The sequence below is a fragment of the Schistocerca cancellata genome, chromosome 8 (genome assembly GCF_023864275.1).
Source record: "Schistocerca cancellata isolate TAMUIC-IGC-003103 chromosome 8, iqSchCanc2.1, whole genome shotgun sequence".
In the NCBI taxonomy this organism is placed as follows: domain Eukaryota; kingdom Metazoa; phylum Arthropoda; class Insecta; order Orthoptera; family Acrididae; genus Schistocerca; species Schistocerca cancellata.
Window position 1 is genome coordinate 35,671,212 of NC_064633.1, and position 24,415 is coordinate 35,695,626.

A 24,415-nucleotide genomic window follows, 5' to 3' on the forward strand; every position below is an offset into this window, starting at 1 on the left:
AGTCATTTATGTATATAGAGAACAACAAAGGTCCTATCACACTTTCCTGGGACACTCCTGATGATACCCTACTAGGAACACTCGCAGTCAATGACAACATACTGGGTTCTATTACTTATGAAGTCTTTGAGCCATTCACATATCTGCAAAATTATTCCATATGCTTATACCTTTGTTAACAACCTTCAATGGGGCATTGTGTCAGATACTTTCTGGATATCTAAAAATATGGAATCTGCCTGTTGCCCTTTATCCATAGCTTACAGTATATCATGTGAGAAAATGGCAAGTTGAGTTTTGCATAAGCGATGCTTTCTAAAACCATGCTGATTTGCAGACATAAGCTTCTCAGTCTCAAGAAAGTTTATTATATCCTGATTGAGAATATGTTCAAGAATTCTGCAGCAAACTGAAGTTAGGGATATTGGTGTGTAATATTGCAGTTCCATTCTTTTACTCTTCTTATATACAGAAGTCACCAGCACTTTTTGTAAGTCACTTGGTACTTGGTGCTGGGCAAGAAATGCAAGATAAAATGCAGGTTAGGTGAGGAGCCAATGCAGTACAGTACTCTTTGTATAACTGAATTGGGATTTCATCCAGACCTGGTGACTTATTTGCTTTCAAATCTTTCAGTTGTTTCTCTATGTCAGAAATGCTTATTACTATGTTGTCCATATGGGAGTCTGTCCAATGGTCAAATGATGGTATGTTTGTATGATTCTCTTGTGTGAATGATTTCTTGAACGTGAAATTTAAAAATTTGCTTTCGTTTTGCTGTCTTCAACTGCCACAGCAGACTTGTCAATGAGTGACTGAATGGAGGCCTTGCACTTGCTTAGTGATTTTACATAGGACCAGAATTTTCTCAAGTTCTCCACCACACCTTTTGTTAAGGTGTGACAGTGGTACTCATTGTATGCTTCATGCATAGATCTTTTTACTGGTAAAAATCTCTACTATCCTTTGCTTGTCATCATTTGTGTGTTCCCTTTTGAACTGAGTGTGGGACAGCCTCTGTTTCCTCTGCATCTTCGATATTTTGTTACTGAACTATGTTGGGTCTTTTCCATCCTTTATCCACTTACTAGGCACATAACTCTACAGACCATAATTTACAATCTGATTAAAGTTTACCCATATCCCTCTGCATCCATCTTACTGGAACTAACTGTGAGATGCTAACAACTGCTTATCTGCTCTATCTGGTGGAAAAACTATCCTAGCCTTCTTGACTTTCGTAATCATAGTTGCTATAATAACACCATGATCACTAATCCCCATTTCCATACTGATTTTATCAATAAGATCTGGTCTATTTGTAGCCTAAGATATTTCCATTGTGTGTGTGGGCTGCTGAGCTAGTTGCTCAATACAGTTTCCAGAAAATTTGCGTTTGCAGCTTGGCTATATGTCACTTCACTGTTGTTTGGATAACAAACAAATCTACTTCATTTTAAAGACTTTTTGAGTCTGTAGTCACACAGACATCCTCTGATAAACTTTCCATGTTTAGCTATTTTCATCTAGCCACCCAAGAAGATAAATACACATTGTGACCACTGTTGGGAGGTAATGAACATCAAGTATTTAAGTGACTAAAATGAAATGACTGTCTATGACTCTTAATTTTTACAATTCAGTAAATCTCTTTGTTTGTGTCCTCTGCATGCTATGTATGTGAAATGTGTCATTGTGACTTAAACTTAGGTACTACAGATACTGCTGTTACAGATCACACACTTTTAACTTGGCTGTGGGCAGAAAATGTTGGGTGTGGCAACTTGTGATCAGCTCATGGCACATTGGCTGCTGAGACAAGCTCTATCCCCTCCTCCCAGAGCATCCAGTTTGTAGTTTATAATAGAAATGAACATGTAATGGATTAATGCATTGTAAAGGTGACACAAAACTTGATGGAGAATCACTAAATTGACCTGCTTTCTGCTATGGTGTAAAATACTATTATGTAGCTAAGTTTGGCCACTAACATAAACATTCTGGAGCAGAATGAAGTCACCCAACTTTCATCAAACAGACAGGGGCCACGTTAAAGCATGTGAACTGTTCCATTATTGGTATCTGCACCACCATTATCAATATTTATGTAAAAACAAAAACATCAAGTATCTGCAGGTGCTTTATACCATTTTTCTTACTAAGTGTGTGCTCTAACATAACTCTTGGCAAAGTGGTTCATGGGAGTAGTTGAACAATGTAAGCTGAATTACCTTGAATAGCACTGAGTGCTTTGAAGTCATTTCCAACATTAATTAGCAGACAACACTGTATTCCAAGTAGAAGCAACATGTGGAGTTAACATATGCTGAAATGTTATGTATAACTGGGTTTGAAATCATTGTATTTATTGATATGTTGCATGTGTTAAGCATTGTATTGTTTGACAACTAAAGTCAATTGTGACACTGGAAAGTGTTTGTTAGCAGACATCATATTTTGCTTGTTACTGATGCAGTTACGTGCAAGCATAATACAAATGTCACCCAGCTTGTGGTTACCTAAGCACATGACTGGCCTTCTCCTGCTTTTACCTCTCAATGTATTTTTATTTTTATTTTAAGTTACTGCTTAGTGAGAAAATCTGAAACTGAGCACAACTGTCTTGAAGCTTACACCTTCACCAACTACTAACCAGGACTTTCAATATGTCTATACCCTGCACACCACCTTACGGTATGTGGCAGTGTGCTACAATTATCCAATATGCCCTTCCTTGCCCCATTTGTGAATGACACATGAGAGGAACAATTGTCACTAAAACCAATATTAGCTTTATTTTTTTTTCTCGTTTTCATCATTTCATGGGACATAGGTGGGTGAAGTAATACATTGACTGACCATTCTCAAAAAACATTGTCTAGGATTTTGAAAGTAAACTCTCTGTGATGCACAATGCCTCTTTTGTAGTGCCTGCCACTGGAGTTTGTTGAGCATCTCTGTAATACTCTCATTCCAGCTAAACAATATGAGAAAATGCACTACTCTTCATTGGATCTTATTTATCTCTTCCATTAATCCAACCTGGCAGGGGTCGCATATTGATGAACAATATCCAAGAATCAGTCAAACAAGTGTTTTGCAAGTCACTTCTTTTGTGAATGAATTACATTTCCTCAGGATTCTTTTTATGGAATCTACGCCTGGCATCTGGTTTCTCAACTATTTGTTAATGTGGTCATTCCACTCTAGTTTACTCTGGATAGTTACTCCTAGGTGTTTTATGGTAGTTACTGTTTCCAGTGGATTGTCTCTGGTAGTGAAATAGTACAGTAGTGGAGGTTATAGTCAGCAAACATACAACATTCCACCAACTGGGGGAAATGACCCGAACAGCCACTGGCAAGGGCAGAATGCAACTGGGTGACAAAATGATCTGTTACAAGCTGACTATAATCAGTACAATCAAAATTACATTTCGAATAGTAGCCAGGGGCAACAAAATTTCAAATCAAGAGCCACGCCAGATACTAACTGGTTGGTGAAACAAGTCAAATAATGTGTACATAGTTGAGGTTACCCCTAATGAAGAGGTCAGTGCTCAGGGTAATTCAGAAATCTCAAAACAGTCTTGATAGGTCCCCATTCAACAACCAGTAATAGGGGTGGAAGCATGGAACTAGTTGAAAGCTGTGTTCTTAGGTATGACAACTGTGGTGATATCAAAGATGACCTGCATTGAGATCATATTATGAACTGTGTAGATGAAAATGAAGACAGTATAGGCAGTATTCAATGCAAAAAAATACTTGGTTTCGGGATACCCATAGTACTGGACACTGGAGCTACTACCAATATAATTTCAGAGGGTCTGTTTGACCAATTACAAAAATGAGGACACACCAATGCTTCCAGTACATAATTGTAAAATCCAAACAGTTGTAGGGGTTAAGTCTAAAGGCATAATATTTCAGGCATGGATTCCTATTCAAATTGATAGCTTCTCTTTAGAATGCATTTTTTTATGGTCAAAAGGCTAATAGTAAACTGCCTTATTGGCATGGACACCTCTAGGAAGTACCAAGCACAAATTGACACTGGTAACGAGATGTGCTATTTTGTTGGGAACGACCAACAATATTCAGTAGACCTAGTCAAGTCAAACGGTAGTGAAATGAAATGAGAACACACTGCTGACCTTCTAATACAATTCTTCTTTCCTACCATCATGTTTGTAAACACACAAGAAATTGAGCAATCAGAGGAAGAGGAAATAGGCCATGAGATCATGCCTGCCAAGGTGAATGAGTCAGTGCATCTTACAGAAAAACAAAAAGAAGAACTGCAGGACATTTTAATACATTATGCTAACATTTTTGAATAATGCCCTGGCATAATCAAAGGATACAAATATAAAATGGAGGTGTACCCACATGAAACCTTTGGTTTTTATTTTACCCCATTCCATGGGCCAAGATAGAGGCTGTGAGGAAAGAGATCAGTAGAACACTAAACTAGGAATAATAAAACCATTCTTTTCACAATACTGTGGCCCCATTTTAGCCATTAGCAAATCAGATGGTAGTGTCTGCTTCATGGTCAACACATGAGGAATAGATAAAATTATTATTCCTGTCAGGATGCAGCCTGACAACCTGAAAGAACAACTTCAGAAAATTCCATAATGTTAAGTACCTCACCATAATAGATCTTTGAGCCTTGTACTGCCAAATTTCACTACATGAAGTAAGTACACTGTCTTTGTATGCGGGGGCAAAAGCTATGAGTTCTGTGTTCTCCCTTTTGGTTTAAATGTCAGTGTAGGTGTATTTATTTCTGCTTTAGATTGAGTCTTAGGGCCTGAAATGGTAAGTAGACTCACAGTGTATATTGATGATTTACTGATGGGTACACCCACATGGTCAGAACACAAGGCTGTTTGCTCAAGTCTTGTATAGGTTTTCAAAATACAGAGACACAACAAATCTAATGAAGTCACATTTTGGTAAGGAAAGGGTTAAATTGGACACATAATATCTCCTCAAGGCATACTTCCAGACCCTAAGAAGCTTGATGTTATCAGACACTGTGGTATGCCTCAAAACAAGAAACAGAGTGATATCTTGGATTAGTATCTTTCTTCAGAAAAGTTGTACCACAGAAACTTTTAAATAGTGATGCTCTATTGAATCTTCTATGGATGAACCATCCCTGGTTATGGACCAAGCAATACTAAACTGATTCTGACAACACTAAAGAAGCTATTTTTAATGCCAACATCTTGCATCATCCTGACATGATCCAGGATTTTTGTCTGTGTGCAGATGTGTTCTCACAATGGTTGGGTGCTTGTTTATTCCAAATCATTGACATGAATAGGGAGGTTACTCAAAGGTGATTAGTTTTGTTAGTAGGACCCTATCTGAAGATGAACAACTATATTCTGTGACCAAATTGGAAGCTCTCATGGTAATATTGGCTTTCAAAAAGTTTGAATATTACACACTCACAATTACCTGTGGGGAAAGTATTGTGACCATCAGTTTTTTTTCCTTCCTTCACAACTGTAAAATCTTAGACAGGAGGTTTGATAGGTAGCATTTGTATTTACAGAAATTTGATTTTGAAAATGTGCATGTCAAAGGTAATTAAAATGTAACTGCTGATGCCTTATCAAGGTTTCCACAAGGTCTGGATGAATTCTTGGAATTTGTGTAGAACAGTTCAGACATCATGGTTCTGTTAAAGAAACATAAAACACAACAACCATGCTACATTAGGATGTATAAAAGCATGGTGTAGTAACACTGTTCACATTTACATCACACTTCACTTAGCGTAGACCGGGACTGTGTCCTAGGCATGCCCGATGTTAACTGCCTGGGCATGGCCTGTGCTGCTGGAGTCGTTGTTGTTGTTATGCCGGCAGAGGTCGTGTCCGAATTCTCGCGTGCCCTCTGGTGGACAGGACTCTACTTTCGGCAACTACCGTCCGTGACGCGCCGTGCCAATGTGCGCCTCCCGCGATCTTTCTGGTGGCTACTGCACTTCTCCTCCTTCGGGGGGGTTAAGCCACTGTGTTCCACTGCGTCAGAAGGTGGAGCGTCGGGCAGGAGCGATGACCTCCACATCCATTGGAAGGCTGGAGTCGAGGGGATCTGCCAACCCTCGATCCGGAACCTTCGAATACGGCTGGAAGTGACCCACACGAAGAGGCCCCCGTTGTCCCACAACCGGAGCCCAGGACAGAACGGGTGACAAGCTGTCGATCTCCAGATCCTGTTCCACCTCGGGAGGGGCAAGACCCAGTGGCGGGGACGATGGGGAAGGGATGACCACAGGTGAACCAGCCTCCTGAGAAACCGGGCCTGATAGGGGGTCTGGCTCTCACTGGGGCATCTCGAATGATGGTGATGCCAGTGCTGGAGCTACTGGAGGCTGCCAAGGCTGAGAACCATCGCAGTGCGGCAGAGTCACAGCGGGGAGAGGTGGTAACGTCCCCTGCGAAACCAACACAGGCGCCGGCAATGGGGAAGCCGGTGTCCGAGATATCGGAGGGTGGGTGCCCGAACGTGGACGTAGCTGATTTTGGTGATGACGTACCACCCGGTCCCCCACCTGCAAGGTATAGAGCCGGCGGCCATTTCGGCGCAGGACCACCGCTGGTACCCAATGTGGATTGCGACCAAACCCACGGGCCCAGACCGACATACCCAGTGGAAAGCCAGGTACTCCATTTTGTAAAGACTGGCGAGGTCCAGGCCGGAGGAGGTGCAGCAGAGTCCTAGGTTGACGCCCATAGAGGAGCTCTGCGGGGCTGCGTTCTCCCATTGGTGTGGTCCGGTATGCCGTCAAGAAAAACGTCAATGCTTCCTCCGCAGGAAATTCGTGCACACACTTTTTCATCTGCATCTTAAATGTGCTCACCATGTGCTCAGCTTTCCCATTTGATTGTGGATGGAAGGGGGGACAGCAAACGTGTCGAATACCGAAGCACCTACAAAAATCCTGGAAGGTCTGCAAAATAAACTGCGGTCCATTGTCCGAGACCAGGGTGATTGGCAGACCTTCCACAGAAAAGATTTTTGCTAGTGCCTGGATTGCAACTTCTGAAGTGGTTGAGGAGCAGCGAACCACATATGGGAATCGGGAATAAGCATCAATGACAATGAGCCAAAAGCCATTGAGAAACGGGCCTGCAAAATCGATGTGAACACGTTCCCATGCTTGGGTTACCGGCGGCCATGAAGAGAACGCTGCCCTGTGAGATGCTTGTTGGCTCGCACACTGGGAACAGGCGGCCACCAAGTGCTCAATTTCTCTGTCAATACCGGGCCAGTACACATGTCTGCAAGCCAAGGTTTTAGTACGGGAAACACCCCAGTGCCCCACATGTAATAACGTGAGGACCTCCCTTCGTAAACTTGCAGGAAAAACCACGCGAGGAGCTGTATCATCAGTAGCCAGAAGGAGAACTCCATCCAAGACTGAGAGGCGGTCTCGTAGAAGAAAATAATTACGAAGAGGGTCCGAGGCCTGGCCCGGATGGCGGGATGACTGCCCCTGCTGAATGAGGCGAACTACTTGCCGGAGAACTGGGTCAGCTGCTGTTTCCCTGGCGACTCGAGAATTAGTGATCGGGAAGCCATCAACCACTTGGGGGGATGCCACATCCAAATGAAAACACATAATCTCGTCTCGATCGAACGTAGGATCCGGGCCCACCGGAAGATGGGAAAGAGCGTTGGCGTTGGCATGCTATCCTGTAGGGTGAAAATGAATGTCATAATGGTACTTAGAGGGGAACAAGGCCCAGCGCTGTAGTCTGTGGGCCGCCCTATCTGGAATCTGAGAGGCGGGGCCAAATAATGATATTAACGGCTTATGGTCAGTGATTAACTGAAACTTCGTGCCATACAAGAAAGGGTGAAACTTGGTAACAGCATAGACAATGGCCAAAGCCTCTTTTTCCACCTGGGAGTAATGGGCCTGTGCGGGACTAAGCGTTTTAGACGCAAACGCCAGTGGTTGCTCGGAACCATCTGCGTTACGATGGGCCAGGACCGCCCCCACCCCATACTGCGAAGCATCTGTAGCCATGACCAACGGCTTATGGGGATCAAAAGTAGCCAAACAAGGGGCTGACGTGAGGAGGCCCTTCAACAAGGTGAACGCTCGCTCGCATGCAGGCAACCAATCAAAAGGAACACCCTTGCGCAGAAGGCAGTACAGGGGGTGGGCTATAGTGGAAGCCCTGGGAATGAACCGGTGGTAATAGGCTATCTTGCCTAAAAAAGCTTGTAACTCTTTCAGCAAAGCGGGCTGAGGAAGGTCGACAATACCTTGGACCAAACTTCCTAGTGGCTGGATGCCATGCTGAGAGATGGTGTAGCCCACATACTCAATGGACGGTTGGAAGAAGGTTGACATATGCAGGTTGCAACGCAAGCCCACAGACCTGAATTTGAGAAAGAGGGTGCAAAGGTTGTGCAAGTGTTCCTTCGTGCTGCGGCCTGTGACAATTATGTCATCCAGGTAATTAATACAATGAGGGATTGTCGAAGTGACATGCTCAAGATAACACTGGAATATCGCTGGGGCACTGGATATTACAAAAGCCAACCGCTGGTATTGGTAAAGGCCAAACGGGGTGTTGACGACTGCCAGCCATTTGGAGTCCTCATCAAGTGGTATCTGATGATAAGCCTCCGACAGATCGATTTTCAAAAAATATTGGCCTCCCGCCATGGCGGAGAACAATTCAAATTCATCAGCACAAGGCAAAGGATAGGTGTCCACCACCAATTGGGAATTAATGGTGGCCTTGAAATCGCCACAAAGACGTAATTTTCCCTACAATAACGAGGGGTGAAGCCCACTCACTGGAAGAAATGGGAAGAACGACCCCTAGGTCTAGCTCGTCCTTTACCTGAGGGCGGAGAGCCAAGGGGATCTGCCTCGCGTGTAGAATACGCGGGCGAGCCGACACCTTCAACGTTAAGTGAGCTTCAAAATCTGAAACATGCCCCAGGCCCTCCTCAAAAATATCTGGAAAATCGGAGATCAAAGATTCCAATGATTGATAGGGAACGTCTTCGGAGACCAACTGTATGGTGTCAGTGATAGAAAAACCGAAAGCTTGAAAGGCATCCAGGCCAAAAAGGTTAGTGGAGCTTGCATCACTGACAACAATAAAAGTAATAGGCCGAGTGATGGATTTGTAAGTCACATCGGTGGTGAATTGACCCAGTAGGGGAATGAACTGTTTACCATAACCGCGTAGACGCCGGTAAACTGGCGCCAACGGGGGCAATCCAAGGTCGGAATAAATTTGTGCATTCAACAACAAACCTGCCACGCCTGTATCTACTTGCAGTTGTAACCGGCGCGACCGAACCGACACCTCAATAAAGAGTTTGCGTGCCGATGCGTCGGGAGCCTGGCCCGATGAAACTTCCTGAATGTCAACGTCCGTGTCCTCTGTACCTGCATCCTTCGATTCTTTTGAGGCTGAGCGGCAAACTTTAGCAATGTGACCTCTTTTATTACATTTGCGACAAATTGCCCAACACTGGGGGCACTCTGACCGATCATGATGTATATAGCACGACGCACAGGATGGCAACAGGGGCCGGCAGCCGGAATTCTGTTTACGCGCCGTGTGGGAGTGGCCGTAACGGCCGGATTGTACCGCTCGCACGTCGTCCATCCCGGACATAGTGGACACGGCCGCACCGCCCTGAACCGCCACGACGTCGCACCACACTTCCAGCTGTTGACCTGCTGCGTGAGAGACTTCATACGATTGAGCAATGGACAGGACTTCCTCGAGGTAAGGGTCTTCTAATTGCAGGGCCCGTTGCCGGACCTCCCTATCAGGGGCCGAACGAACAATGACGTCGCGTACCATAACGTGGGCATACGACTCTCGCGACTGCTCTGTGACAAAATGACACTTGCGACTAAGACCATGCAGGGTAGTGGCCCACGCCCGGTAAGACTGATGGGGCTGTTTCTTGCATTGATAGAACTCGACCCTAGCCACCACAACATGCGTGCGGCGGCAATAATATGAAGACAGCAATGAACACACTGCGTCAAAAGACAAGGATGATGGTTCCTGCAACGGCGCTAGCTGCCGCAAAACTTGATACAGCGAGGGAGATATCCAAGACAAGAAGAGAGCATGACATACCTCCACATTGGCAACATGAAACGCCTGGAAATGCTGCCGAAGGTGATGTTCATATGCGTCCCAATCCTCCGCCGTCTCGTCATATGGGGGAAAGGGACGAGGGAACTGCGTTGGAGCAGACAGCGTGGAGAGCAACGCCGGAAGCACTTGTTTCATGGTGGCCATGAGCTCCGTCTGCTGCGCAACCAAAACCCGCACCAAATCCTCCATGCCGTGGAGAAGCTGTGAAACCGGAACAACGACGCAACACGCAAAAGAACGACCCTACTCGTCGCCAATTGTGTAGTAACACTGTTCACATTTACGTCACACTTCACTTAGCGTAGACCGGGACTGTGTCCTAGGCATGCCCGATGTTAACTGCCTGGGCACGGCCCGTGCTGCCAGAGTTGTTGTTGCTGTTGTTATGCCGGCAGAGGTCGCGTCCGAATTCTCGTGTGCCCTCTGGTGGACGGGACTCTACTTGTGGCAACTACCGTCCGTGACGCGCCGTGCCAATGTGCGCCTCCCGCGATCTTTCTGGTGGCTACTGCACATGGAGCAACTACAACAAAATGATCCCAGATGGTAAAAGGTAAGGTTACAACTGGTGCAGAACAATGATGACAGGTTGAATAAATTTTTTACAATTTACCAAGGTGTATTGTTTCATCGACACCACCCAGAACAGAGCCTGTGGTGTGTTTGTTTACCAGATGATCATGTTAATGACTTTATGTTACACACTCACAATGTTTGAGGATACTATGACGTCTCCATATGCCTTAGTAAGATAAGTACTTATTGTTACTATTGAAATTTAAGACGAAAAGTTCTGCTGGTAATATGGAAATTTGTTGTGTGTCAGAAGGCTAAGCATACAAATAAGTCAAAACTAATTGGCCTGCACCCATTATTGCCTAAAAGACCCTTGGAGATAGTTTCCTTGGATATGGTTGGACAGTATCCACAGGGGAAACAAGGTGTACAATATGTTGTTGTGCTATATGATGTTTTCTCCAAGTATGTCAAATCCTGTGCCATATAGTCAGTGATTATGAGCATCATCATCAGAAGGATTACAATGGATTTTCTACCCAGAGTAGACAAGCCGGAAATATTGTTGGTGCAAAATGCATTGTACTTTACAGGCAACTGTTGGAAAGAGTTCATGAACACCAACAACGTTAAACATGTACTTTTTCCCAGGCTTCACCCAGAAGCAAGTCCCTTTGTGCGGATATTTAAGGACTTTAACAGATTTATCTAGATTTACACCCCTCAAAAACACACCAAAGTTAATGTTCTAGTGAATCAGATACTTAACTCAGTTTTCAAATGTTCCTTTACAAAGTAAAACTCAGGAAAACTGCCCGAATTTAATCCTCATACCACTGAAAGGATGAATGAAATCAGTATTAATGTTAGTGGTGTTGAGAGACAGCTGAAATTGTTAAAACTGAACAATGCCCCAGGGCCAATGGAATCCCTGTCAGGTCCTATATTGAAATTGTGGTTGAGTTAGCCCCTCTTCTAACTATAATTTATCATAGATGCCTCAAACAAAAAACTGTCACCAGTTCTTGGAAAATGGCAACAGTCTCACCCGTCTACAAGAAGGGTAGTAGAAGTGATCTACAAAACTACAGTCCAGTATTCTCGACTTTGGTTTGTTGTAGCATCTTAGAGCATACTCTGAACTCAAACATAATAAGGTATCTTGAATGGAATTGACCTCATCCATGCCAACCACAGCAGATTTCAAAAATGTCTATCATATGAAATCCCACTCACACTTTTCTCACATGACATACTGAAAGCTTTGGATCAAGGCAATCGGATAGATGCTGTATTTCTTGATTTTGGAAAAGCGTTTGACTCAGTATCACACCCACCCTTATTGTCAAAAATTTGATCATATGGGATATCAAGTGAAGTTTGTAACTGGATTGAGGACTTTTTGGTATCACACCCACCATTATTGTCAAAAGTACGATCATATCAATTGAAGTTTGTAACTGGAGTGAGGACTTTTTGGTAGGGACAGAGAGTCATCATCAGATGTACAAGTATCTTCGGATGTGCCCCAGGGAAGTGTGTTAGGATCCTTGCTGTTCATGTTGTACACTAACGACCTTGAAGACAATATTAATAGTAAAATCAAGCTTTTTGCAGATGATGCAGTTATCTGTAATGCAGTACCATCTGAAATAAGCTGTATAAATATTCACTCAGATCTTGATAAGATTTCAAAGTGGTGCAGGGATTGGCAACATGCTTTGAATGTTCATAAATGTAAAATTTTGCACTTCACAAAATGAAAAAATGTAGTATTCTATGACTACAACATCATTGAGTCACTGTTGGAATCAGCCAACTCTTACAAATACCTGGGTGCAATGCTTTGTAAGGATATGAAGTGGAATGAACACATAGGGTGAGTCGTGGGTAAAGCAGGTGGTAGACTTTGCTTTATTGGTAGAATACTTGGAAAGTGCAATCAATCCACAAAGGAGATTGCTTACAAATCACTCGTGACCAGTTCTAGAATAATGTTCAAGTGTGTGGGACTGGTAACAGATAGGACTAACAGGGGATGAACATATACAGAGCAAGGCAACGCAAATGGTCAAAGGTCTGTTTAATCTGTCATGGAGTGTCAGATTTACTGAAGGAACTGAATTGGAATACTCTTGAAGACAGACGTAAACATCCTGGGAAATTCTATTAACAAAGTTTCAAAAACTGGCTTTAAATGATTAATGAATATTCTACAACTGTATACATATCCTCTGGCATGCATCTAATGGTGGTATGCAGAGTATAGATGCAGAATCGCTTTCTAGCACACAGTTTTAATGAGCCAGAACGTTTGTACTATTCTTACGGTACACTTTCCAAAAATAATGCTTTATTTACATTGGTTAAAAACTCCTGTTTCACTGTAATTAGTCAGTTCTTGACTTGATGCATCCTGGGGGAGTGATGCGTAAAAGGTTGTAATATGTTCCTTGATTTTTTGCTTAATAGCAATTCTTGAAATGTTCCAGGATACTTAATGTCTATCTTCAAACATCTGCCAATTCAGCTTTTTTGGAATTTCTAATACTCTCTCTCATGAGTCAAACAAAAATTCCATGGTTCATGCTGCCACCCTCCCCCACCTTCCTTTTAAAGCAGTCTCCTTTTATAGACTGTATTTTCCTTGGATCAGAAGTCTGCCACCTCCCACAGCTGAACATGTACCATCATTCCTCTTGATATCCTCACAAATTGTTACAACCAAGTATAGTTATATGAGTTGATTGATTCTAGTTGTGACTGTCATGTTGTAATTAGAATTGAGTCCAGGTCCAAAATCAGGTTCTTAGTAAAGTACAGCACTTCGCAATGAAAGCAAGTTTATTATCTACATGAACATATAGACAGAACATAAAAGAACTGACCTCATGGACAGAGAGTGCTGCTGTTTATACAAACAATGAATATTCTTGAATATACAAGCATAAGAAATTTCTAGAACCTTCCAAAACTGATAAACACAAAATAACAAGTACACATTAATGTGAGCACCACCTATGTTTGACATCAGTGTGCAATAACCACTCACATACAGCAGCTGCCAGCGCTAGCAGTGGAGAGAATATAAAGTGTGTCAGGAGTGTGCGGAAAACTGTGCAGTTGTTGTTATATTGGGAAAACGGAGCAATTTACCCGATGCCCAAAAGGTAATGATCATTGGCTTTTGGGTCAAGGGTGGAATTATTTATGAAATGATTAAGTTTGCAAACCATTTATGTGATGACATGGGTGAACAACAGCTGCAGATATGTGTACAGACAAGTACACATTCAACAGTTGAGCATGTGACCACCCAGATGATCCAAGGGGATACAAACAGTTTCTCTTCAGTGACTGTTCAGTGAATGTTGCTATGTACAGGCCTCAGCAACAGGTGTCTGGTTTGTGTACCTACACTGACTGCTGTTTACTGACAACAAAGGCTGAAATCTGCATGTCAATACTGCAACTGGATTGCACTGAGTGGCAACAGCTGGCCTTTTCACATGAATCAGTTTTTATACTCCATTGTAAGGATGGCTGTTGGTTTGTATGGCATGAAACATCTGAAAGAAAACACCATTCAACAATTGTTCGAAGAGTTTAGGCCAGAGGAGGGAGTGTTATAGTTGGGGGAAAGTTTCCATGGCACAGTGCGTCAACAACAATACCATATGTACCCAAGCATAAGACAACTCTGGTTATATAAGACAACTCCCATTTTTTTAAGAGGCTTCTTGAGAAAAATTTAGTTTTAACAAATTCTGACTAATCAAAATCACAAACTTTTTACTGGCATAAAGTTAATCCGAACTAAGTGGTACCGGACCTTGCTTGGATTATCCGGAATTACGGTGATGAGTTTGTAGAATGAAGTGTACCAAGCAGATAAGTAGATACACCATTGTAACAAATGGGAACAAGTGTGGGAACAATAGCTCACTCTCACTCCCTGCCCTTTTTGTTGTGCATTATTGAGACCTTTGTAGTGTCTGAGGTCAGTGCACTGCCAGATGGCTCACAAAGCACTTGGTTATGTTAGTTATCAATCGCTGACACACATAACAGTTGTATTCATTCAGGTGTAGTTGTGTATGTATTTTCATTATGAGTAAATGGAGCATACAATGTTAACTCTCAAAGAAAAACTGAACGGTTTGAAGCGGATAGACAATGGTGAAAATGTATCTAAGTTGGCAATGGAACTGGGTGTTTGTACAGCAACCATATGTAATTGGAAGAAGAACTGAGTGAAGCTTGAACAGTCCTGTGCAATGTCTTCGGGAAAAACACTCAAAATTGGGCAGACTTTGAAACAGTCCCAGTACGAAAAAGTGGATGTAGCTCTTTTTCTTTGGTTTATGCAGAAAAGAGAAATGGGAACTCCTTTGAGCAGAGCACTGTTTCAGGAGAAGGCTGTTTACCTGAACAAGTTAATGAATGGTGATTACTCTTTTAGTGCAAGTATGGGATGGTTGGACAGATTAGAAAAAGCCATGGAATCCATCAGCTAACAATTACTGGAGAGAAGCTTTCTTCTGACCATGATGCAGTGAAGGAAAACTTGGGTGTGTCTGAAAAAATGATAAGAGAGGGAAAGTATTCTTCCCTACAAGTTTATAATGCTGACGAGACTGCCTTAATTTTAGGGCATTTCCAACAAAAAGCCTGGCATCAAAAGCAGAAGACCATGCTCCTGGTTTTAAAATGTGCAAAGATCATGTGACTTCATTAGTATGCAGCAACGCTGCTGGTAATCACAAGCTGCCTTCAACACTGATTGGCATATCTGCTAGGGCCAGAGCTTTTAAAAACTGCAACATGAAGTCCCTGCCCATGTATTATCACAACCAGATAAAAAGCATGGATAGATTGTAAGCTGTTCAAAGAATGGTTTCATGGCCAGTTTGTTCCCTCCATTCGACAGTTTTCTATGGAAAATTATTTGTCTCCCCATGCAGTCCTTTTCATTGATAATGTGCTGTCTCACCCCATCACTGAGGAATCATGCGATGGAGAAATTGTGGCAAAGTTTTTGTCGCCGAATGTTGCACCGCTTCTACAACCAGTGGACCAGGGCATACTGCAAACATTAAAACTGATTGACAGAAGATAATTTTTAAGAATGCTGATGCAACATGATAGCATTCCTTTAGTGGATAAAATAAAAAAGACCTATGTGAAGGATGTTATTTATTGGGCCGCTGAGGCATGGCAGAATATTTCAGAAAATACTCTGAGAAAATCATGGAGAAAACTGTGGACATCTCTTGAATTTCAGGACAACCTAGTTGAAAATGAAGAGGAAAATCTACTACAAATGATACAGACAGTCAATGGATGTGAAGAAGCTAGTGAAGGAGATGTAGATGAGGGGATGGCAGCAGATGAGGCATGTGTGGGGAACCTTACTGACGCTGATTTAGTTGCTGCTGTGACCCATACCAGGAAGAAGTGAACTGCTGTGATGGAAGTGACAATGAGCCTGAGAGCGACAAAGGAGATCTGGTGCCACACAGTAATGCAGCAGAAGCCCTTCACCTTGCGCTACGTTACTTGGAGCAACAGCCCGCTGCTACACGTGCTGATTTGATGTTTACGAGATGATGGCGCAACTAAGCGTCATACATTAGACTGTCTTCATTATGCCAAAAAACAATGACTGATTTTTTGTTATCTAAAAAGTAGAGATAAAATATATGATGTATTTTAGTAAGTTTGACAGCTTTTCTTTCATTGTTATGCATTGTTTAAACCTAATCTTTTCTTGCTAATTTTTCTAATACACATTTAGTGTACTGTGTAAATTAAAATAGTGTGTATGTACATCAGTTTGCTGCACAGTTTTCTATACTTAGACTAACATTTTTTCATGTTCAGATTAACTGAACACTAGGATTACCAGGGTTCGGATTAGTGGGACTCTGCTATATTCTAAAGCTGGACCATTTATTGTTTGCCTGCAATTTGATAATATAAGGAGAAATAAAATAAACAAAAAGAAATGGTTTACATTAGTTTTTATCCTCATTATCTGTAAGCCAGTCATTTGGGGTCCCACTGTTTTTAATCACCACCATCATCCTAATAACACAGCTGTGAAACTTATTTGACTGTTCTCTCTGAATATATTGTGATTTCTGAGGTTGTGGTTATGGTTGTCTTGAGAATACAACTGTTTCTTGCTGAACACATATTGGATTTCCCTTCTATACTGCTGTGAGAATGTTACAATGTTTATTGCTTCCAAACATATCATCTGCCCACCCCTCTGTCATTGGCTGTGTAGAAACAGCACTTGACACATCCTCTTTCATTCCCGTCATATCTCACAGTGAACTTGACAACACTGCTGCAGGAAACACAAAGTATGCTACTGGGCCCTATGTAGACTCTTACTGTCTCCTGCAGAAATGTATACTATTGGTGCATATTTGTCATGTTTTAATGTGAATTCAAATGGATTTGGACACACTGTAGTTTAAACATCGTATACATTCATAAAAAGTCATCACTGAGCAAGGTGGCATAGTGGTTAGCACACTGGACTAGCATTTGGGAGGACGATGGTTCAAACCCATCTCCAACCATCCTGATTTAGGTTTTCTGTGATTTCCCTAAATCATTTCAGACCAATGCCAGGATGGTTCCTTTGAAAGGGCATGACCGATTCCCTTCCCAGTCCTTTCCTAATCCGAGCTTGTGCTCCATCTCTAATGACCTTGTTGTCAATGGGAAGATAAACACTAATCTCCTCCTCCTCATAAAAAGTCAAAGTACAAGGTATAGGTTCCCTTGGTTGGCACCATGATGAAATTTACTGCCCACTCACCACATCCCTTCCCACACTCATCCTACTTTTCAGCTGATCTGACGTCACTGTTCTCCCTCCAACATTTGCACAATGCTGTGCTTGATCAAACATGGTCTGCAACATCTTCTAGGGTGTAGGTCACACACAAGAACACCAACTCATACGTAAATAAAAGATGGTAAGCACAAATCAGCCCAATTCTCAAACTTTTGCTCATCCTGTGGTCTCGTGACATCTATCAGTACTATTCCACATGACTGGTCTTGCGGTTGAAATTTATTCTCACAATAGAAATTACAGTCAGTTTAACATGATTTATTTCAATATTTTTAGACATTTAATTCTGGATTAATTTTCTTTCTTGCTTCATCAGAATGTCACCATCTTGTTCTAAATCTGATTAGAAGGTTGTAATGTTTTTACCCTGTATTCTAATATGTGAACACTGACAAATTTCTCATTTGCAACCCACTTGGTAAATCATTACAACTCTCATAACCAAATAAATGTTACTGGGCTCTCAGCTTTTCTTCTTGGTGTACAGGGTCCATACGTGAGCTACCTGTCTTGCTTCATGAGTTCTGGTGACTATGTGTTTCATGTATCACCCAGATGAAATGGGAGCAATGCAGACATTGTTGTTTCAGCCTTGCAGCCCTGTACAGAAACAACAATGTGAAGCCTGTAGTATCTTGCTTTGCCATATTGCATGTGAATGTGATAATGAACAGCACTGTATTCCAATCTCGCTGTTAAACATCAATGTACATCAACAGTATATCTGCTAATGTTTTAGTAAAGCATTCCATGAGACCATTCATCTATGGGGCTTGGTAGTTGTCATCCTGTGGTCGACGCTGCAATGTGAAATTACCTCTGGCACTAGCCTTGACTGGTAAATTTTTCATAATCAGAGATGATCACAAATGATGTTCTGTGCTTAAAAATAATATCTTCTCCTAGGAAATTTACAATTTCTGGAGCTTCTTCAGTTGGAGCAGCTCTGGTGAAAGCGTAGCAGGTGTGGTAGTCATTGCAAACCGTTACTGGTCAATTCATGTTTGTCGACTTCAGGAAACCCACCAAAAGGTCAAGTGCTGCTGCTGGTGGAATTAGTATCAAATGCCCTGGAGGGAACTGTGCCACATAATTTTATCATTAGCATTCCTTACAGCATCTCACATAGTGTCTATTGGATTGGTAGAGAGCTGGCCATTGATACCTATGTCTGATTGTATCTAGAATCTCCATAAATCCCACATGACCAGATGTAAGACCATCATGGAAATAGTTCAGAATATCTGACCATAGATAAGCAGGGATAGCAAGAAACCATTTCTACTCCAATGGATCATAGTTCCTCTCATAAAATGATTTGTGTGTTAGCTGGAATTCTTCTTTGGTTGGTTCTTTCTTCATCAGGACTTCAGTGGTTTTCAGCACTGCTGGATCTTCCTTCTTTTCAGCAGCAATGTCATTTAATGCAGTGATGACTGAGGTAAAACACGGCCACTGCTTGGTCAAGTGTCAAGGTTGACCTTGGATTATGGAAGACGGGGTCTGTTAGATTCCTTGCCACTGTGGCATATACACATCAGACAGATGCTGCATACTGTTGAAGATCATTACCATGAACACCAATGACAAACCAGACTGCAGTAGCATAACAAGTTGGCAGTCATGGAAGACTGTCTATTAAAATTACACAAAATGGATTACAATCCTACTAAGGTTCTCACACAGACTTCCAACTTCTGGATTTGTGTAAATAAATAACCAACTAAGATTAGAGTAAGGAACTGGTCATTGATTGTCATGGTAGTGGCTACATCCTTAGCAAGGCCCTGGAACCTGCACATAGTTTGATTAAGAAAATGAAAGAAATATGCCACAATGAACTGACATGGGGGGCAGATGGAGTAACGGCAGAAATGCTTCCAGTACGCACTGGAGGGTGTGAGCTACAGACTGAGTGACCAGTAGGCAGGAAGAGGTTGGGGACCAGATATCACACTAAGCACAAGGTTGGTGGGAGAGGGGAATGTGCCACAAGTGCCACAGTAGCTCCTAGGTACTCAGTTAACCAGCACAGCCAATGATGGCATGGTGGTCATTTGCTGAAATATTGTGCCAATTGTAATGAAACCCAGCCATTCACCCATGATCTATTTTGTCATAAATTATATGGGAGAAGTTGATAAACACATTACTCACACTATCTATGAGGCTGTAAAAGAAAGATAGTGTTTTTCATTAACTTACGTTTATATGTTTTTCAGATGACGCCTTAAAAGCTCTGCGTACTTGCTGTAACCATTGACTGTCATGCAGTCCTTTATCTTGGAGTACCCTTTGTAACTCACTTTTGTCTTCATGTTGGCTAGTTTCTTGGGATTCAGGTGATGGAAGATGCCTTTGAAAGTCCAGAAAAGGAACTGTACTGAGTTCAGCTACAATTTCATCACTGGTCCTCTTGATTTCATTGCAGGATACAGCAATACATTCATTTGGTCCGCTTGGTGCATAAAGGCGAAATAGAATACAATGCCGTAAGAGACTGCACTTGTCAACAACAATGTGCAACTTATTAGGTTTCAACAAATCTTGATTAATATCACTCTTTGCTCTAGCATTTTCCTCTTGCAGCTGTAGAAGCTTGCTCTGTAAAAAGAAAATACAGTTTCAGTGTTTGCAATAGAAGATAACACAAATCAAAACCAAATATCAGCAGTAGTAATAATTTCACCTGAAGGTATGATCTGGGTGCCGGCCGAAGTGGCCGTGCGGTTAAAGGCGCTGCAGTCTGGAACCGCAAGACCGCTACGGTTGCAGGTTCGAATCCTGCCTCGGGCATGGATATTTGTGATGTCCTTAGGTTAGTTAGGTTTAACTAGTTCTAAGTTCTAGGGGACTAATGACCTCAGCAGTTGAGTCCCATAGTGCTCAGAGCCATTTGAACCATTTTTTTGATCTGGGCACTTCACCAGAAGATGTGTAGTATGACACTTCCCGAAACATCTATCAATGCTACCACCTGGCTGGAGACCCAAGAAATCTTCATCTTTTGGCCAGACAGTATTCTGCTGAAGTAGACAACATACAAAGACACATTCATGCAAATGCAGCTCACCAGCTCACACACATGTGACCACTGTCTCTCGCTGCCAGAGCCAGACTGCAAGCAACTACACACGATGGGAAAAGCAGCCTGGGTTGTGGGGGTAAGGTGGAAGCTGGGGCAGAGGGGGAGGGAGAGCAGGGTATGAGTAGGGTACAGGAAAGTGGTGCATGTGGAGCATACAGGTACTAAGTGGAGAGATGGTAGGGCAGCCAGGTATAGTTCAGGGGTTAGATGGTGGGCAGGGGTGGGGGGGTTGGGGGTTGGGAATGGGTAGGGAGAGAAGTAAAGAAACTGTGTGTGTGTGAGTGCTAGAGTGGGAACAGAGAAGGGGATAGGAGGGTGAAGGACAGTAAATGATGAAGGAAGAGGCCAGGGGATTATGGGAACATAGGATATATTGCAGAGAGAGTCCCACCTGCACAATACAGAAAAGCTGGTGTTGGTAGGAAGGGTCCAGATGGCATAAACAGTGAAGCACTCATTAAAATTAAGAACATTATGTTTGGCAGCATGCAAAGCAACTGGGTGGTGCTGCTGTTACTTGACCATAGTTTGTTGATGGTCATTCATGTGGACAGACAGCCTATTGTCTGTCATGCCCATGTAGAATGAAGCACAGTGGTAATCTTAGCTTGTAGATCACATGACTAATTTCATAGGTAGCCCTGCCTGTCTTGGGATAGCTGTTGCTTGTGACCAGACTGGAGTAGGTAGTGGTGGAGGATGCTTGGGACAGGTCTTGCATCTAAGTCTATTACAGGGATGAGCCACGAGACAAGGGGTGGGAGCAGGGGTTGTGTAGGGATGGATGAAGATACTGAGTAGGTTCCATGGGCAGTGGAATACTACTGTGGGAAGGATGAGGAGTATAGTGGGCAGGACATTCATCATTTCAGGGCATGATGAGAGGTAGTCAAAACCCTGGCAAAGAATGCGATTCAATTGCTCCATTCCTGTGTAGTACTGAGTCACAAGGGGAATGCTCCTCTGTGGTCAGACAGTGGGACTTTGGGAGGTGATGGGTGACTGGAGAGATGAGGTATAGAAGATCTGCTTCTGTACAAGGTTGGGAGGGCAACTATGGTGTGTGAAAGCCTCAGTGAGCCCTTGGTATCTTTCGAGAGAGACTGCTGTGACGGCAAAGGGTAGCTAGGTTGTACAGAAGGGTCTTCTTGGTATGGAATGGGTGACAGCTGTCAAAGTGGAGATATTGCTAGTGGCTGGTAGGCTTGATATGGACAGAGATACTGATGTAGACAGCTTTGAGGAAGAGGTCAATATTGAGGAAGGTGGCTTGTTGAGTTGAGGAGGAGCAGGTGAAACAAATGGGGGAGAAGGTGTTTAGGTTCTGGAGGAATGTGAATAGGGTGTCCACACTCTCAATCCAGATAATCATCAGTGAATCTCAACCAGTTGAGGGATTTGAGATTCTGGGTGGTTAGGAAGGATTCCTCTAGATCGTCCATGAATAGGCTGGCATAGGATGTGCCATGCATGTGTCCATTGCTGTATCTACATCTACATCTACATCTACATCTACATCCATACTCTGGAAGCCACCCGACGGTGTGTGGCGGAGGGTACCTTTAGTACCTCTATCGGTCCTCCCTTCTATTCCAGTCTCGTATTGTTCGTGGAAAGAGGGATTGTCGGTATGCCTCTGTGTGGGCTCTAATCTCTCTGATTTTATCCTCATAGTCTCTTTGCGAGATATACGTAGGAGGGAGCAATATACTGCTTGACTCTTCGGTAAAGGTATGTTCTCGAAACTTCAACAAAAGCCCGTACTGAGCTACTGAGCGTCTCTCCTGCAGAATCTTCCACTGGAGTTTATCTATCATCTCCGTAATGCTTTTGCGATTACTAAATGATCCCAGGTCCAGCCACAGAGGAATATTCCCCTCATGACTCAGTACTGACCTGGGCTGGAACTACTGAATCACGTTCTCCACCAGGGTTTTGACTACCTCTTGTTATTCCCTGAAATGAAGACTATCCTACCCACTACACAATATCCTTATCCATCCCTATGCAATCTATGCTCCCAACACCTTGCCTCATGGCTCATATCCCTGTAATAGACCTAGATGCAAGACCTATCTCATGCATTCTCCCACCACCTTCTACTCTAGTCAGGCACAAGCATCACCTATCCCATCAAAGCCAGGGGGCTACCTGGGCACCAGTCATGTGATGTAAAAGCTAAGCTGTAACAACTATGCTTCATTCTATGTGGGCATGACAACCAACAAGCAGTCTGTCTACATGAATGGCCACCAAGAAACTGTGGCCAAGAAACAGCAGGACCATCCAATTGCTGAGCATGCTGCCAAACATAACATTCTTTATTTTAATGACTGCTTCACCACCTCTGCCATCTGACTCCTTCCTGCCAACACCAGCATTTCTGAACTGCGCAGGTGAGAACTCTCTCTGCAACATATCCTATGTTCCTCTAACCATCCTGGCCTCAACCTTCATTAGCAATTGTCCTTCACCTACCTATCCCCTCCCCTGTTCCCACTCCTGCACTACACTGCCTTCTATTCCACAAACCCACACACAGTTTTTTTACTTCTTTTCTTTTCTGCTCCCATCCCCTCCAGCCCCCCTGCCCATTCCTGCCCTTTGTCTAACCTCTCAGCTGCACCTAGCTGCCCTACCCTTTCTCTGCCTCATCCCTTTATGCTCCCATAAACAGCACTTTACTGTTCCCCATCCATACACTGCATTCCCTCCACCTCCCCATCCCAGCCTCCTTACACCCACCACCCATATTGCTTCTCCCATCATGCGCAGTTGCTCACAGTATGCGCGTGTGTGTGTGTGTGTGTGTGTGTGTGTGTGTGTGTGTGTGTGTTTCAGCTGTGTTTGCTTGAATGTGTTTGTGTGTATGTTGTCTATTTCACATGAAAGCTTCCTGGCTGAAAGCTTATGTGTTTACTAGTCTTTTTGTTGCACTTGTCTGCGACTTAACTTCTCAACTATATGGTGAGCAGCAAACTATCATTTTCATAACAGTGTCTTACTTTCATCCCGGATTTTCCAATGAGAATTTTACCATTTTTTGTAATGTCTACTGTATTCATTCAAATAACTCAGTAACAGCTGTTGATATTATATACACAGGCACGCCTAATGAATAAAATTTTATTCTTAAACTAATAGCTATTCCATAGCCTCTCAGATGAAGGCAATAAGTTCTTTTTACTGAGCAAAAATGGTGATGAACATACTAAATAGTGGCATGTACTGAACTTTTCATCAAGGTAAGCAGTTAAATGAAATAAAATGTCATTTTTAAATATGAAAATGTATTTATTGTGAATTCATTGAACATGGGGGAGTGGGGGAGGAGGAGATGGGGGTAAAACTTAGATTTGAACTGCTATAGGAACTCCTTTTTAATCAATAACAGAGCTAAGTTTACAAGCTGTTCTTTAGAGTGTGAACTACGTACATATTTTTTATGGCTGAAAAGCTTCTCTCATCTGAGGCATTATAAGGAGAAATCAATTTCAAATTACACAGTCTGGAGGCCATATGACGATAAACTTCAACAAATCACCAACACTTTCATGGTACATTTCTTCAGAAATATGCACAACCACTAGATGAAGCATTGAGCAGAAAAAAGAACTGATTCATAGCAGTTTTTCAGTTACTATAATATTGTTTATGTTGATCAAAATTATTTGAATTTAGAATTCAAAAAATGACAATGTTTTCAAGTGACTGAATTTATCTTGTAACCACCTAATCACTGTATGCAAAATTTCACAGCAGA

At 42.7% G+C, this 24,415-nt stretch overlaps 1 protein-coding gene across 3 annotated transcripts in view; it reads right to left on the minus strand.

Moving 5' to 3' along the window:
- The window catches only part of LOC126095281 (protein broad-minded-like), a 263,464-nt gene that overhangs the window by 84,617 nt on the left and 154,432 nt on the right, over window positions 1–24,415 (minus strand). For all 3 annotated transcript variants that reach the window (XM_049910039.1, XM_049910040.1, XM_049910041.1), the window contains one exon: window positions 19,770–20,168. In XM_049910039.1, the coding sequence (XP_049765996.1) occupies window positions 19,770–20,168 (399 nt within the window). The remainder of the gene's footprint in view (window positions 1–19,769; window positions 20,169–24,415) is intronic.